Source organism: Chaetura pelagica, unplaced genomic scaffold, assembly GCF_000747805.2.
Source record: "Chaetura pelagica isolate M959 unplaced genomic scaffold, ChaPel_1.0 scaffold12, whole genome shotgun sequence".
Taxonomy (NCBI): domain Eukaryota; kingdom Metazoa; phylum Chordata; class Aves; order Apodiformes; family Apodidae; genus Chaetura; species Chaetura pelagica.
In genome coordinates, this window is record NW_009952801.1 from 6,621,091 (window position 1) to 6,634,590 (window position 13,500).

The 13,500-nt window shown below is 37.1% G+C and overlaps 1 protein-coding gene across 3 annotated transcripts in view; it reads left to right on the forward strand.

The window, feature by feature from the left end:
• The window catches only part of HDAC9 (histone deacetylase 9), a 279,706-nt gene that overhangs the window by 214,297 nt on the left and 51,909 nt on the right, over positions 1-13,500 (forward strand). For all 3 annotated transcript variants that reach the window (XM_009994950.1, XM_009994952.1, XM_009994951.1), the window contains exon 21: positions 4,352-4,470. In XM_009994950.1, the coding sequence (XP_009993252.1) occupies positions 4,352-4,470 (119 nt within the window). The remainder of the gene's footprint in view (positions 1-4,351; positions 4,471-13,500) is intronic.

A 13,500-nucleotide genomic window follows, 5' to 3' on the forward strand; every position in this document is an offset into this window, starting at 1 on the left:
GCACCCTCGCAGAGGATTTCTGATGAACAGTTATGACCCTTCGCACCGTAACAAATCCTGCCAGCTGCAGCATGACTTCTGAGTGTAGGGCTGGTCTGAGGAATTTGGGAAGGTTAACATGAATATCTGCTAGTGTATGAGCAATGCTAGCTGTATGCTTCTTAAATGAAAAAGAAAATACGAATAAAACCCAAGCAAAAAAGCACATTTTCTGTTATCTGATTCAGAGGATTCTGTTCTTAGGGAATTGAGAAGGGAGTGCTATGGTTATGGAGCTTCTGAGGAGGCTTTATCTTTCTTAAATCTTTCTGTGCCCTCCAGAGTGTAGATGAGATAATAAAGGAGCAAGATAATTTGGTCTGATAATTCTCTACTCCCAAGAGACAGTGAAGAGTCCAACCATCTTCACTCACTTGAGGTAAAAGAAGCTTGTTTACAAGGGAGAAGTGTGCTTCACATCGCTTTTGGGCCAAAAAAAAAAAAAAAAGAAAAAAGGATGGAATCTCGTGCTTTGTGCTTTCTTTAGAGCTGCCAACCTCAGAACATTTTTCTAAAGATAGTTAGTTATTCAGGAGTAATGAAGGCACTAAAGCATGAGAGGTGGGAAATACCAGAGGGTTTTATTTATGTCCTGATGAAATTTACTCAATATTTTAAAATGTATGTATGTGATTCTTTATAGCACTTTGTAAGATAAGAAAGTGTCTGTCACTTTTGTAAAGCAATTTACACGTGTGTTTTGTGCCACAAGGGAGTTCCTGCCAAGGCAAGACAAGGGTTAGAGAGGTCCTATCTGCACAAAGTCCAAATCAAAATGCTATGATGTTTTGCAGACATTCAGCCACTCTTCTTTGAGCAGACATCTCATAGTAGTTATCCAAAAGAGGAGCAACCTTAAATGCTTGTTGGTTAACATAGAGGAAGACTGGATTAGAGATTTAGTAACTAGATGCCTATAGGGTCCTCTATGCAATTGAGAGACTTGCAGCTCTCACAGTTTTGAAAGACCAAATAGTAGTCTTAGCTGCTGTAACAAGGACCACAGACACCCTGAGACATTTTAGAGAAGAGTCAAGCTTGCTATCTTTGTAAACAGATAATATTTTCCATAATGTCTTTTTTAAAGAAAAGTACATAGAGTTTCTGCTCAGTACTAAATCTAGAACAGTGTAAGGTGGACGAGCTCAGACTTTTAGAGTCCCTCAATATTATGGAGGATGAAGGAGAAATTAGCAAAAACACAAGTCATGCAGGCACATAGGTTAGCTCTTCTGCTACGTAGTATGCAGAGTAGCAGCAGCAAGGTTCTGTCGTAATTTATGAAACAGTGCTACAACAAAAGTAAGGTGCCATTCTTCTGGTGAAATTTACAGACACTGTAAATTTTTTAATGATAAAATCCTCTCCTTCAGAAAAGCCCTCTTAGGTATTATTTTACTCATGTCAATTCAGGTAATACAGAAAACAGTAACAGAATTGTGAATTCTAAGTGTCAGCTGTGGTTATTATCCTTACAACTTCCTCCTTAGGCTAAGCTTTCTGTAAAGATTTACGAATATGTTACTATTTCCTGTTCAGTACTGTTAGAGATGGTGTTAATAACTATTTATGGTGCTTTGTGTTGCAAGACTTTGCTTTCAATGTTTAATAATTTTACTAATATTATTCAATGTGGCTGGCAGTTTTCATATCAGGCATATTTACTTGACAACAATTTTGAAGAAACTGCTAGACAATTTTTGCTGCTTCAGAGAATGAGATCAAGGGTCAAATGCATTGTTTTGCCCAACTTATAAAAAAATGTGCTGACATCTTTATGCTTTTGAGCAAGGTCTTGAAATGTGGTAGAAGTGTGGAAGATTTTCTCAGTGTTCCAAATTACAAGCCTCTCAAAAATCTGCTTCTGTGCTAGCCTTATAAGACTTGTTGGTGGTCAGTAACTTGGGTTTCCAGAGCTGTCTGCACTGAACACACTCCATCCTCTGACTCCTGCCCACTGTGTGTGCTGTATTCTGCAGTGCTGCCACTTTATTTGACATTAAGAAATAAAAAACAGAGCCTGGCATGAATTTGAGGAAATGTGAATGGAGAGGAGGAGTGCAAAAGCTCAAGTCGCTGCAGACAGGGAGGGTTCTCCATAGAATCCCTCCTTCTTTTAGTGTATAAGATACATGGTGCTATGGGGACAGATCAAGATTGCATATCAGCCACAGTCCTGATCACTAAACAAGATCCCTGCCACATGTGTTGCAGACGTGGGGAATTTTGGGAAGTGTGTGTTACTTCAGAAAAAGAACATATAATTTGAGTATCAGAAGGTATGTACATAAGAAAGATAAGATGGGTTTCGTAGGAAATCTTTATTCCTGATATTGTTCACTAACTGTGGAGATTAGCCTGCAAAAATGTTAAGTCACTGTAGTTTCTAATGTAATTATTCATATGCATAATTTGAGTGTTACATATTTATACATCATGAAACCATAGGAAAAAAAGACCTAGAAGAAAAGTAATCTGACCTCCCTGTCAAGGCCATATCAGCTTGAACCTGTGGCAAGCTTGATGGCTATTTGTTTTACCTGTTATAAAAAACTCAAAGAGATAGAGACTCTTCAATGTACTTAAACATTTTATTTAAATTCTTATCTGTCCTTACTATTAAAAAGCTTTTTCCAGAGTCCGAACTACAGCTTTCCTGCTACAACTTCTTCATGTCCTATTGACAGTGGAAATGCAGAACTGCTTATTTCTTTCCTCTTGCAACAACCACTTACATATTCATGAACTTACTGTGTTTGCTGTCATGCTTTGTGAATCAAAGAATTAGAATTTTATCATTTTATCCATGTAAGTCACATTTTAAAGATTTTTTCTTTCCTTTTATTCTCTCGAGTTGATCTAGGTCCTCTTGAAATGCAACGCTTGATACTGGAATCCATACTTCAGCAAAGGCCTACTAATGACATATTAAAAAATGAATGTTTCTCAAATTATATCACTTTGTATGCAGACATTTGTGATGCAATTTCAATGAAATCACCATAAAAAATGAAGTTGCCTCTATTGTGTGTTTTTTTTTTTCTATTGTAAAACAATATTCACTTAAATGCTCTATGTCCTGACAAAGATTTATTACTTAATCTGAATTCTCCTTTTCTCTGACTAACAAGTAAAAGGAACACTTTCCTTTGAGGAAATCAGAACAAAATAAAGTTTTTAAAACACAAAGCAAAAACCTAAGGAGTTGGTAAAATATTATTGATATGCTTTTTTTTTTCTCCTACAGAAACACTTAATCTTTCAACAAAAACATGCTCTCTTTGGCCTGAGTTGATTAAATAATAAATAAATACTGAGCTAAAATTGATCTTCAGATTTTGACCAGTGTAGACCAACGGAGATTTTGTTGAGTTAATATATTTGGAATAGAAGATTAATCTGTGTGTTTGTCTTTTAGTGTTAGTTATATCCCCTTCAATTAGCACAGTTGTTACAGGCTCAATGTTTGTCGCAGTGGTGTAAAAGCCATCCTGATGCCTTCCCTGTGGAGGGTCAGCCTGAAGGAAGGCATCTGTGAGTGCAGAATGCAGCGTTTTGTCTTCTTCTTCAGCACATCTTTAGTGCTTTGAGTTTGGAGAAGAGCAATGACAAAGTGACAAAACATCCCCATGGAAATTTGTCGAGGAAGGAGTTAAAAAAGTGGAATCTTTGTGACTGTGAAGGGCTGAATTATCTTCCTAACACCAGCAGGGGTTGCTGTCACTAGTTTGTGGTTGTCACATTCCTGTTATGCTTGACCTTGGAAAGGCTTGACAACATAGTCTGGATTTGATTAAGGGAATTTCATGTTTTTTCCTTTGCTAGAGTCACCCCCCACTTCGACAAACATTTAAAAATGTTGAGAAGAAGGAGGGAAAAAAAAGTTTGGAAAGCAAACATTTTCCCAAAAGAAATTTATAGTTCAAATTTACACCAAGTTCGCACTAACTGGAGCAGTCCGGGTTTCCACTCAGGCTTTGAGTGCTCTCTGTAAACCATTAGTCACTTCCCTGGAAGAGGCAGCTTTTTATAGGCAGTAGGATAAAACAGGCACAGATGTGTGTGTAACATTAGAGGCTTTCACATGTACCTGCATTTATTTTTTTTCCTCAATAGCAGAAAAGAAAAAAAAGAGTGACTATAGAAAGAAAGTAATTGAAGCCTTGGACTTTGTTTGGTTTTGGACAGCTACCATGAAGATCGGTTTAATTAAAAGAAAATATCTTGTGGATTTTTAAGATAGTGGCAATTTATACCATGAAGAGAGAAGTTCTTTCATTTTTTAACAGCTTGGGTTTTTTTCATTCGACAGGACTGTGATTATGCCAGCTGCCAATGAGTTTGATCCAGAGATTGTCCTGGTGTCAGCGGGATTCGATGCAGTGGAAGGCCATGACCCTCCTCTGGGCGGGTACAAAGTGACAGCTAAATGTAGGTATCATCATAAGGCACATGTTTCTGAGTTGGTGTTTGTTCTAGTTAGGAACCTCATTTTAAGTCCAGCTTACGCTCGTATTTCTATTTTTGCCAGTTGGCACCCATGTCACTGAGGGCAGGGACTGTCCATCAGTTAATACCCAGAGATGACTGTGGAGCTGTGGTCTTACCCAGCTCATGGACAGGGTGGAAATGAACATGTTAGAGTTTCTGGCTCACTCCTTTCTGTTCCTCTTGGCATTTTTATCTTGGCTTTCTAAACTATTACTTTTCTGGCATTCAAATAGCATTTCAGAGGTTTTGTGCTTTTCAATAGGCCCCATTTTCCAAGTGCTGGAGTAGGTTATTTGTCTTTAAATATATATTGGAGATTTTAGGCTTTGGAGGCCTAAATCCAATCTCATATTGCTCTTTTGTTATTGTAATCTTTTCAGCTCGATGGCATTAATCCTGAATTACATCAGTGTTCATAAAGGCCAAAATTTTCTAAAAGACTACTCTGTTGGGTCTCACTGTTTGGATGTCCATTTCAGCCCTCCAAAATGTGTGCTCATGGCAGAGATTTAATACTTTCTGAAAGACAGGTCAGTCTGAGTTGTATCATATGTAGCACTCCAAAGTCATTAGCTCTTACAGGATACTGTGGCCAAACTGATTCTGGACCTGGAATGTTAATCAAAGCTGGGTAACATTGTAACACTCTGTACAGTAACATGCACTATAACATCCCTATATATAAATTCCTTTTCATGAGACAACACAAAATATTTTCCTAATACAATGCTGTGAGTTATTACCTTTAGTAATAGATGCTTTTCTTCAGTGCATTTCAATAAATAACTGTAATAACATTTAAATAGTTATTAAATATGAATCTGTGCTGCTAATGCAAATAAATGCCTTGGTAAAAGACTGGAGAAGTCAATGAAACTTAATGGCATTTAACACACTGCACGAATGGACTCCAACTCGGAGGATTTTGTCCTTCTGACCTCTGGCTTTTGTTACAGGTCTGTGGTACCTCAAAAGAGGTTTACCTCAGAAGAGACATATTTTTTGGTTTCATTTTAACTGCACGCTGCACAGGCTCTCCTGAATACTGAGGAGATGGAGGGCTGGAGTGACTGTCCACAGTGGTGTGTTGTGGGAAGTGAGAATGCAGAGACCAGTGCAAGGGCCTGTGCAGAGATGCTAATGCACAAGTGGTTTGGCTTCTTACTTTTGGCTGCAAGTAAGAAGTGCCAAGTTTTAGCACAGCTTTTCAGGTTAATGCAGTGGTTGCACTAGAGAGGAAGGAAACACAGCAGTCTGTATGCATGTTTGAGGATCATTTATCTGTGTATTATGACTTCTAGTAAAACATTGTGAATGAAAAAGCCCTTTGTAAGAGGTTTATTCACACTTTTTCTGTAAGTATGGTTCTTGGTCTGAGGCACCATTCTGTGGGCTTATGTGGTAGGGAGATGAGTTTCTAACTAGTAAAAAATAGATACTTTTTTGAGAAGTATTGTATAATTATCTGTATTTAGTAGCTGAAAGTGCATGCTCCATGTCCCTTAAGCATGAATATGCTCCAATAAGATGCTTTGACATACATGATGTTTTGGAGCAGCAGCTTCAACAACTTAACTAGAAATTGCAGTAAGATTCATATTTTCCTCTCAGTTTAGGCTAAATTTCACAGTGACAGCAAGGAAAAACTGTTTGATATTGGAATAGGTGCTAATTTTCATTAATGAATTAACTCCCTATATACACATTTTTTAGAAACTAAAATCTTAGTACATTTTTTAATATAAGATGCTGCACATCTGCATATTGCACGTGTCTGTAAGCAAAAAAAAAATAAATAAAAAAAGGTGATTTACAGTACATGGTTCATGTTTAAATTAAGGGAGAAGCCAAGATAGACCCAGATAATGATCATGCACTTGAGGGATGAATAAAGCCTTTTGTACAAAGCCAAAGGAATTTATTATTTCCCCAAAACAAAATTCTCCACATTCCACCATACCATTTTAGAACGTAGCACACTATCCTGCGGTATGTAGAAAAATGAACAGTCTATTAAAAACAATAAAGTCCAATAAGAAAGATCTATATGGAAGAGTAAAACTATATATTTATGCAAATTTTTAATATAATGGGTATGTAATAATTAAAAATTATGCCAAAAAACAAGTAAATGCAAAGTAAAGTTTAAGCTGTAAATATTATTTATATATATACAGTTAATTAATGGCATTTTCTTATTTTTGTGATGGAACACAAACTTTACACATATAAATTTAGAAGAGATTGACATTAAAGGAGAGAAAATGGCTCCTTAGCTACTAACCTTGTTGTTAAAGACATTAGATTCTTGATAAGAATGATTTATGTCTTTTGTCCAGAGTAGAGTCAATCAGAAAAAAATTAACATTAGTCAATCAGAATTCCCAAGCCAGAAAGCATAAACCATCAGATGAAGATAACAGATTGGACTAAGTACCACCTTGGACTAACCACACAGCAGGCAATTGCATACAGAAAAAATTGGTCTACTAAATCTACACCGTTTGAGAGGTGCAAATTATAACCTGCTTTAACTCAGTCTTTTTATTTTTTACTGTATCGACATACAATCTGATTTACCAGGGAGTTGCCATTTCTGGCAAACAAAGTTATCAGCAAGAAAATAGTCACATATATTTTTGCAGCTGATTTTAAATGCATGGGTCTGATATGCATGTCAAGATGTCTCACAATGAGATGTCTCTCAGATCCTCTAGAAGGGTGTAGGTTGGAAGAAAGCCAAGAGAGATCAATTATTATGGCAGATCTAGGAGATACCTCACTTATCTCATTTATCCTCAGTCCCAAAAAAAGATCACTAACAGGTTTTCTTCCATTGAAAAAAAGAGGTAGTATTTAATAAGGATAAAAAAGGAAGTTTGAATCTTTCCATTCTTACAGCACTTTTTCAAATCACTTTCCCTAGGTAAATCTCTTTCTAAAACTGCCTTTGCTGTTCATCCTTGCCTGTTGATTTTTTGAGGAGAAAGATTTCACTAAACTATTGAATAACTAACTAAACCTGGCCCTCAAACAGTTTTTGTTCAGTGCAATATAGAATTGAGAATGAACACTAAAACTTTTTAACTCCAACTTTAAGGATTTCACAGGCAGATTTTCTTTTTCTTGGCTCTTTTTATCCCTTGTTCCAATCCTGTCTCTCAATGAGGTGCTATCATTTCAAAAGGTGCTTGTATGTACCTGAGTACACATTTACATCTTGAAACATATGCTCAACCCATCTGCATAAACTTTGTGATAGATTTTATATTCTGTTAATGAAAAGATTTGGCTTCAAAGACTTGAGGCAGCTGGTGGTATATGGCAGGACTTTCTGCCATCAGGAAGATCTCAGGCCTTTGGTACTAGCTATATTCCTAAGATCTTAGTAAGAAAAGGCAAGCTTCATTGACAACACTGTGTATAAGACCACCTAGCATAATTGGAAACACTAGATATACTTTTGAATGTACAACCACTTTGTCCTGAAGAAGATCTTCCCAAAAAAAGGGCTTGTATCTGAAAAGGAGTTTCTTTTTCCAATTTATTTTTTTTTCTCTGATAAACATATTACCACCACTCACAAACTCTTCCTTGCCATATGCTATGATAACTGCATCAAGATTAACATCAAAAAAGAAAGAAAAGAAGACAAGCAAATTAAATGATTTTGTTGGTCCTCTTAGCCCACGGTCTTGCATCAGTTATAGGTGACAACTACTGCTAAGGAGCTTCTCTGACTTCTGGTAGGGTCTGGCTCAGATTGTCAGGGATATTCGTGCAACTTATCTCAGATTTTACTTTCTCTGGTCCCTCTCTTATGATTCAAGCTTAACTTCATGAGCCAAAATAGCAGAATTTCTTTTGTATTGTCAGCTCCATCTTTAGTATTAGCATACCTCTATCCATGTTGCTTGGTTAAACTGGTTCCCCAAGTGGGATGTAGCAGTGGGAGCTCTCTCATGCACAACTCTCATATTCAGAGTAACTATTGATGTCATTGGAATCTTTTTGTTTAGATCAGGAAGTAAAAAGGTGATGTAATTTTACTGTAGAGTGTAAGTAGATAAGAGGAAAACATCTCAGTTCTTGACTAGCCTAATAATTAATTTTTATTACTGGAAATGTATTATTTTTTCAATAAAGTAACAGATCGGGACAGTATATTACATATTATAAAAACACGGTTGTATCAAATCCACTTTTTGTACTAGAGTAGCAAAAATTTTATTGACAATAAAGTGTAAGAAAAATAATGTGGGAAGGAATAAAGGAGATGAAGGAATTCTATATTTAGAATAGTAAGATGATGCCTATAGAGTATGAATCTACTCTTCCATCTTATCCTGGTGTTGCTAATGTGGAACTACTGAAGATAGAGCTGATACATTCTGTGCTGTATTTTGTAGTTAATTTTGACAACCTCTGCTGAAAGGTATTATCACAATTTTGGTCTGAAAAAGAGCTGCCAGATCCACTCATAAATTTGCAAGTTATTAGATCTTGTAAGAGCACTGTTTTTAAATTTAGCTCTGCTGACTGAAGCTCTTCCTGTAACATTATCCTGAGGTGAAGTACTTTCTCTTTGTTTTATGGAGCAGCCTTTAGAATAATGCTTGCATTAAAGTCCCTGAGATCACTTTACTGTTCAAGTAAATATTGTGCATAATTGCTCATTAAATGATGGCCATTCCATAAAAAGAATAAAGTAAATAGAGAAGTGTCAAACAAGAATGAAGATTTTTTTTTTTTTTTTTTTTTCAGGGTACTTAGCTTCCTGAAACACTTTTGTTAAAGGCTATGATGATTTACTGAAGATTTCCTGTTGTTTTACTCTCATGCCAAAGATGCTATTTGACACCAGAGTGCAAAATAAGATCAACAGTTAGCAGTAGGAAAAGATACCACTGCAAGCACTTAAAGAGTAAATTACGTTTTGTCAGTTTGGATGCTTGTCTGCTGTTACGCCAAGTTCATGATGAAACACTTTTGTTAAAGGCTATGATGATTTACTGAAGATTTCCTGTTGTTTTACTCTCATGCCAAAGATGCTATTTGACACCAGAGTGCAAAATAAGATCAACAGTTAGCAGTAGGAAAAGATACCACTGCAAGCACTTAAAGAGTAAATTACGTTTTGTCAGTTTGGATGCTTGTCTGCTGTTACGCCAAGTTCATGATGCAAGGTTGATCCAGTGTCTAGAATATAACTGACTCTAAGTAAGCTTTTAAAGGTTTTATTTGAGAAAATTGCAGTGACCCCCTTAACTTCTCAAAAGCGGCATTATGCTGTGATACACTCTGTTCAAGTGGGACCAATGAAAAAAGTGCTAAAGCTATGAACACTTTCCCTCCTCACAAGCCCTCTGCAGGCAGAGGGCTTAGAGGACTGCACTGTAATAGTGCACACTCTGTCTGATTAATCACAGCAGAGGAAACAATTAACACTCTAAGCAGTTTATTTCCAAAGGTTATGTCAGCCTGAGTGGTAGAAATTAATGTGTGAAAAGTGCAGCTGTCTTACATGTAGCCTACAGGTCTTCCATCAAGGAATCACTTCTCATTGCTGGAACTGGTACTTCTTGGAATACAAGTAAGAGCAACCAGGTTGGACTTGGGTGCCTGTCCTACTTGTTTCTGCTTTGCCCTTCAAATTTCAGTTCCAACTTCCCACAGAGAGTAACGATTAGAAAAAGACCAAAGGAAAAAGCTAGAACTGCATATCAATTAATTCAAATGTAGGACTGACCTGGGTCTAAGCCTGGTAGTTCAGACATGTTTCAGAGGAAAGGTTTCTTGTGTGCCAGCCTTACTATTTCTAAAATATTCTATGTGACTATTCTGACCATTTAGATTACTGCAAAAGATATATATGCTTGTTGTTTGTTTTCCTGCAAGCACTTAATTTCTATAGGAGCTCCCAGGTAATAATGTAAGTATCTACAGGACCTTGAACTGACTGTGAGTTGTTAAGGGAAAATGATTGTAATATCTCTTGGGAGGGACAACACTGTCTTATGATTGTCTGATGGACTTCCCTGACACCTGACTCCAAAAAAGAGTCCTTGACTGGGACTACTGGGGCTAAAGTAATATATAGATGTTAAAGGAAGGCAGGCAAAAAAAGTCCATGCAAATTGACAGCTGACGAAACAGAATATTAGTTTTGAGTTGGTAGATGTTTAAACACAATTCAAGTCTGTAAAAATAGCATTACAGGTCTAATTTCTTCCCTTCACAAGCAAGAATGTATTTTTTACTTAATTAACAGCACAAGAAGCTATGATCTTGGAAAGTCTGGCACTAACTGCTTCAGAGCACAGTTCCAGTTGGCAGCGTGAGCTGCTCCAACAGCTCATTGCAGTAGAAAAGAGCAGTGGGAAGGCCCTTCCCCTTCTGCATTGTCTGTTACTTACCTTGTACTGGCTCTGGTTCTTGTTAGATCTCTCTGTAAACACATGCAGGATTAAGTAATCAAGCCATCAGAAAACTTAATCAACCAAAAAAGTGGAGGGATTCCTGTTAGGCTGTGAAACTGAATCAGGTTATGGAGGCACCAATATGTGCTGCAGCTAATGGAAAGGAGGCAGGGGCAGTAGAGAAAGGGAGAGATAGAGTAGGATACCTTTTGGTAGCAGAAAACTGCTAAATTAACTCAGTTGTCACAGGTGCCTTCTTGTCTGAATTTTCCAGGTTCAAAGATTTTATTTTGGTTAACATAATTGGGTTATCTTTGCAGTACTAGAGGTGTTAAGATGTTTATCCAGCAGGATAGATCTTGAGCTTTTGACTCCGAGCCTTGGAGTTGGGGTGGAACAGTGATCTTTTTCATGTAGTTTTTCACAGGGGAGTCTCCTGATTCATATAAAACATTTTCCTTTTGTTCCTTTTGTCTCTTGGAAACTACAGGATACCCAGTGAGTGGCAGCAAGAAAACTTATCATCAAGACTTTGCTACCAATTGGTCACTCTGGAAAGCAAAGTTTGGCTTTTCTCTAGGGTGATTTCTTGAATGCCATTTGAATGGCTGCTTGGTACAATACAAAAGACATCAAAATAAATGACAAGTTCTACCCTCAGACATTAGTGCTCCTCATTTTCATAGGAGCTACTGAAAGAAAGAAAGCATTTTGATTTCTTTTTCTTCCTAGTCCAAAACAGTGGTTGCTGTAGCATCTCCTATGGCTTGGGCTTGGCCATTGGATTGCCCAGACTCTCAAGTCAGATTATGCTGCATTTACTCCTGCATTTGTTCTGCAAATATCAACAAATTATTTGCTGTGATCTGGTAAATGATTGACATTTATACCACATTTACAGTTATAAATATGAAATCTAGAAAATTCCAGAAGTCCTGTTCTATGAGGAAGAGTAGTCTTTCAGCTCCTATGGAAATAGAGTAGAAATTGGAATTCACTGTGTAAAATTAGCATTGTCTCTAGGATGTAGCTAATATGAATGGACAATTCTAATGTTGGGATGAGGAGTCTGCCTTCCCGTGCTGTCAAGTAAGCATGTGTCAATGGCTTGGACTATGGATTTGACCCAAGAGAAACAGATTGGTGAGCAATTCAACTTATTTACTGAGGCCAGGGAAATCCTCACCTTCAGACTTTAGGGCACACATGTCTACCTGAACACATATTTTAAACATATCTGAAAGATCCCAAAATCTTAGCACTGATTTTGTTATTGTCCAGTATTTTTGGTGACTGCCTGGTTAACTGGTGTGCCTTTCAGAAAGGGTCTGCCTAAGCAGGAAGTGAGAGCAATTAGAAATATTAATAAATAAGTGCTGCTTTGACCTGCTCTTTCACTTAGCATTTCTTTCTGTAAATCAGCCAGGAGAGAGTTCCATTTTCCACTCCTGCTCTTGCCCCACAAACAGAAGATGTGTCTGCTGGCTAGTTAACTTGCTCACACAAGTGAAAAACCACCTGTATACAATGTGCTGATCCATCTGCAGAATGCATCAGATGCCAGTTCCCTGATTTAGGGCAGTTGCTGGGGACAGGGCACAGGATAGATTACAATGGAAAGAAAAAAGATCTACAGAATCATCAAGAATAATTTCCCATGTTTCGTCATCTTCCCTTATCTCTTCACCAACCTCTTGTTATTTTTTCTTTCATACTACAGTAGTGACACTGGCTAATGACAATAATTGATGTGAGGGTTGCAAAAAAGGTAAAATTGGTGACATCTTTTTTTAGTTTTTAAACTTACGAAATCTTTTTCCTAATTGAAACCAAAAGACAGTATTAAGCTTGTCAGATTACAATTTAAATACAGCAAATTAAATGTAAGATTTTAGAGCCATTTTGAACGTAATGGAGCTTGACAGAGTGTTCAGCAACTTACATGTGCCTTTCACAGGATTGGGTCCTGAGAGAAAATTTTTGAAAGACATCTCCAAATGTGGATTTCTCCCTAACAAAGTGTCTGATCTTTTATAGCATCGTTGCATTGGGAATTAAGCTTGTCTTTGGGAATTTGTGAAGCCTTTAGTAGAAGAGCATGATTTATGTCTTAGAACTTAACTATTCTCTGTAATAAATAGAAATGTGCCACAAGTATTTACTTGGTTGTGCCATGGGAAAATTTTTAACATATTGTTCGCAGCTTCAGAATGCTATAAAAGAAGACATGTAATGTGCAAACCGGACTATCCTTTGTGATTTCTAACCAATATATTTGATTAATATCTTTCAAAAGAGACACCAGCCAAAATGTTTACATCTCATTAGGCAGAGAAGAAGGGAGCACACACCATTTTGATTAGGAGCTTGGATGGTTCGTTTCTTGGGGCTTCACTTCCCTACTACTTAAGGCAGACTTGTAACTTTAAGATGTTATCTCTTGCCTGGGCAAATAAACAGCCAGTTATGCTTTTTATGGTGGGTAGTTCTCAAACCAACAGGGGATTAGAAGATATTAGCTGGGGTTTGTGGTTCCCTGCTGAAATATCAT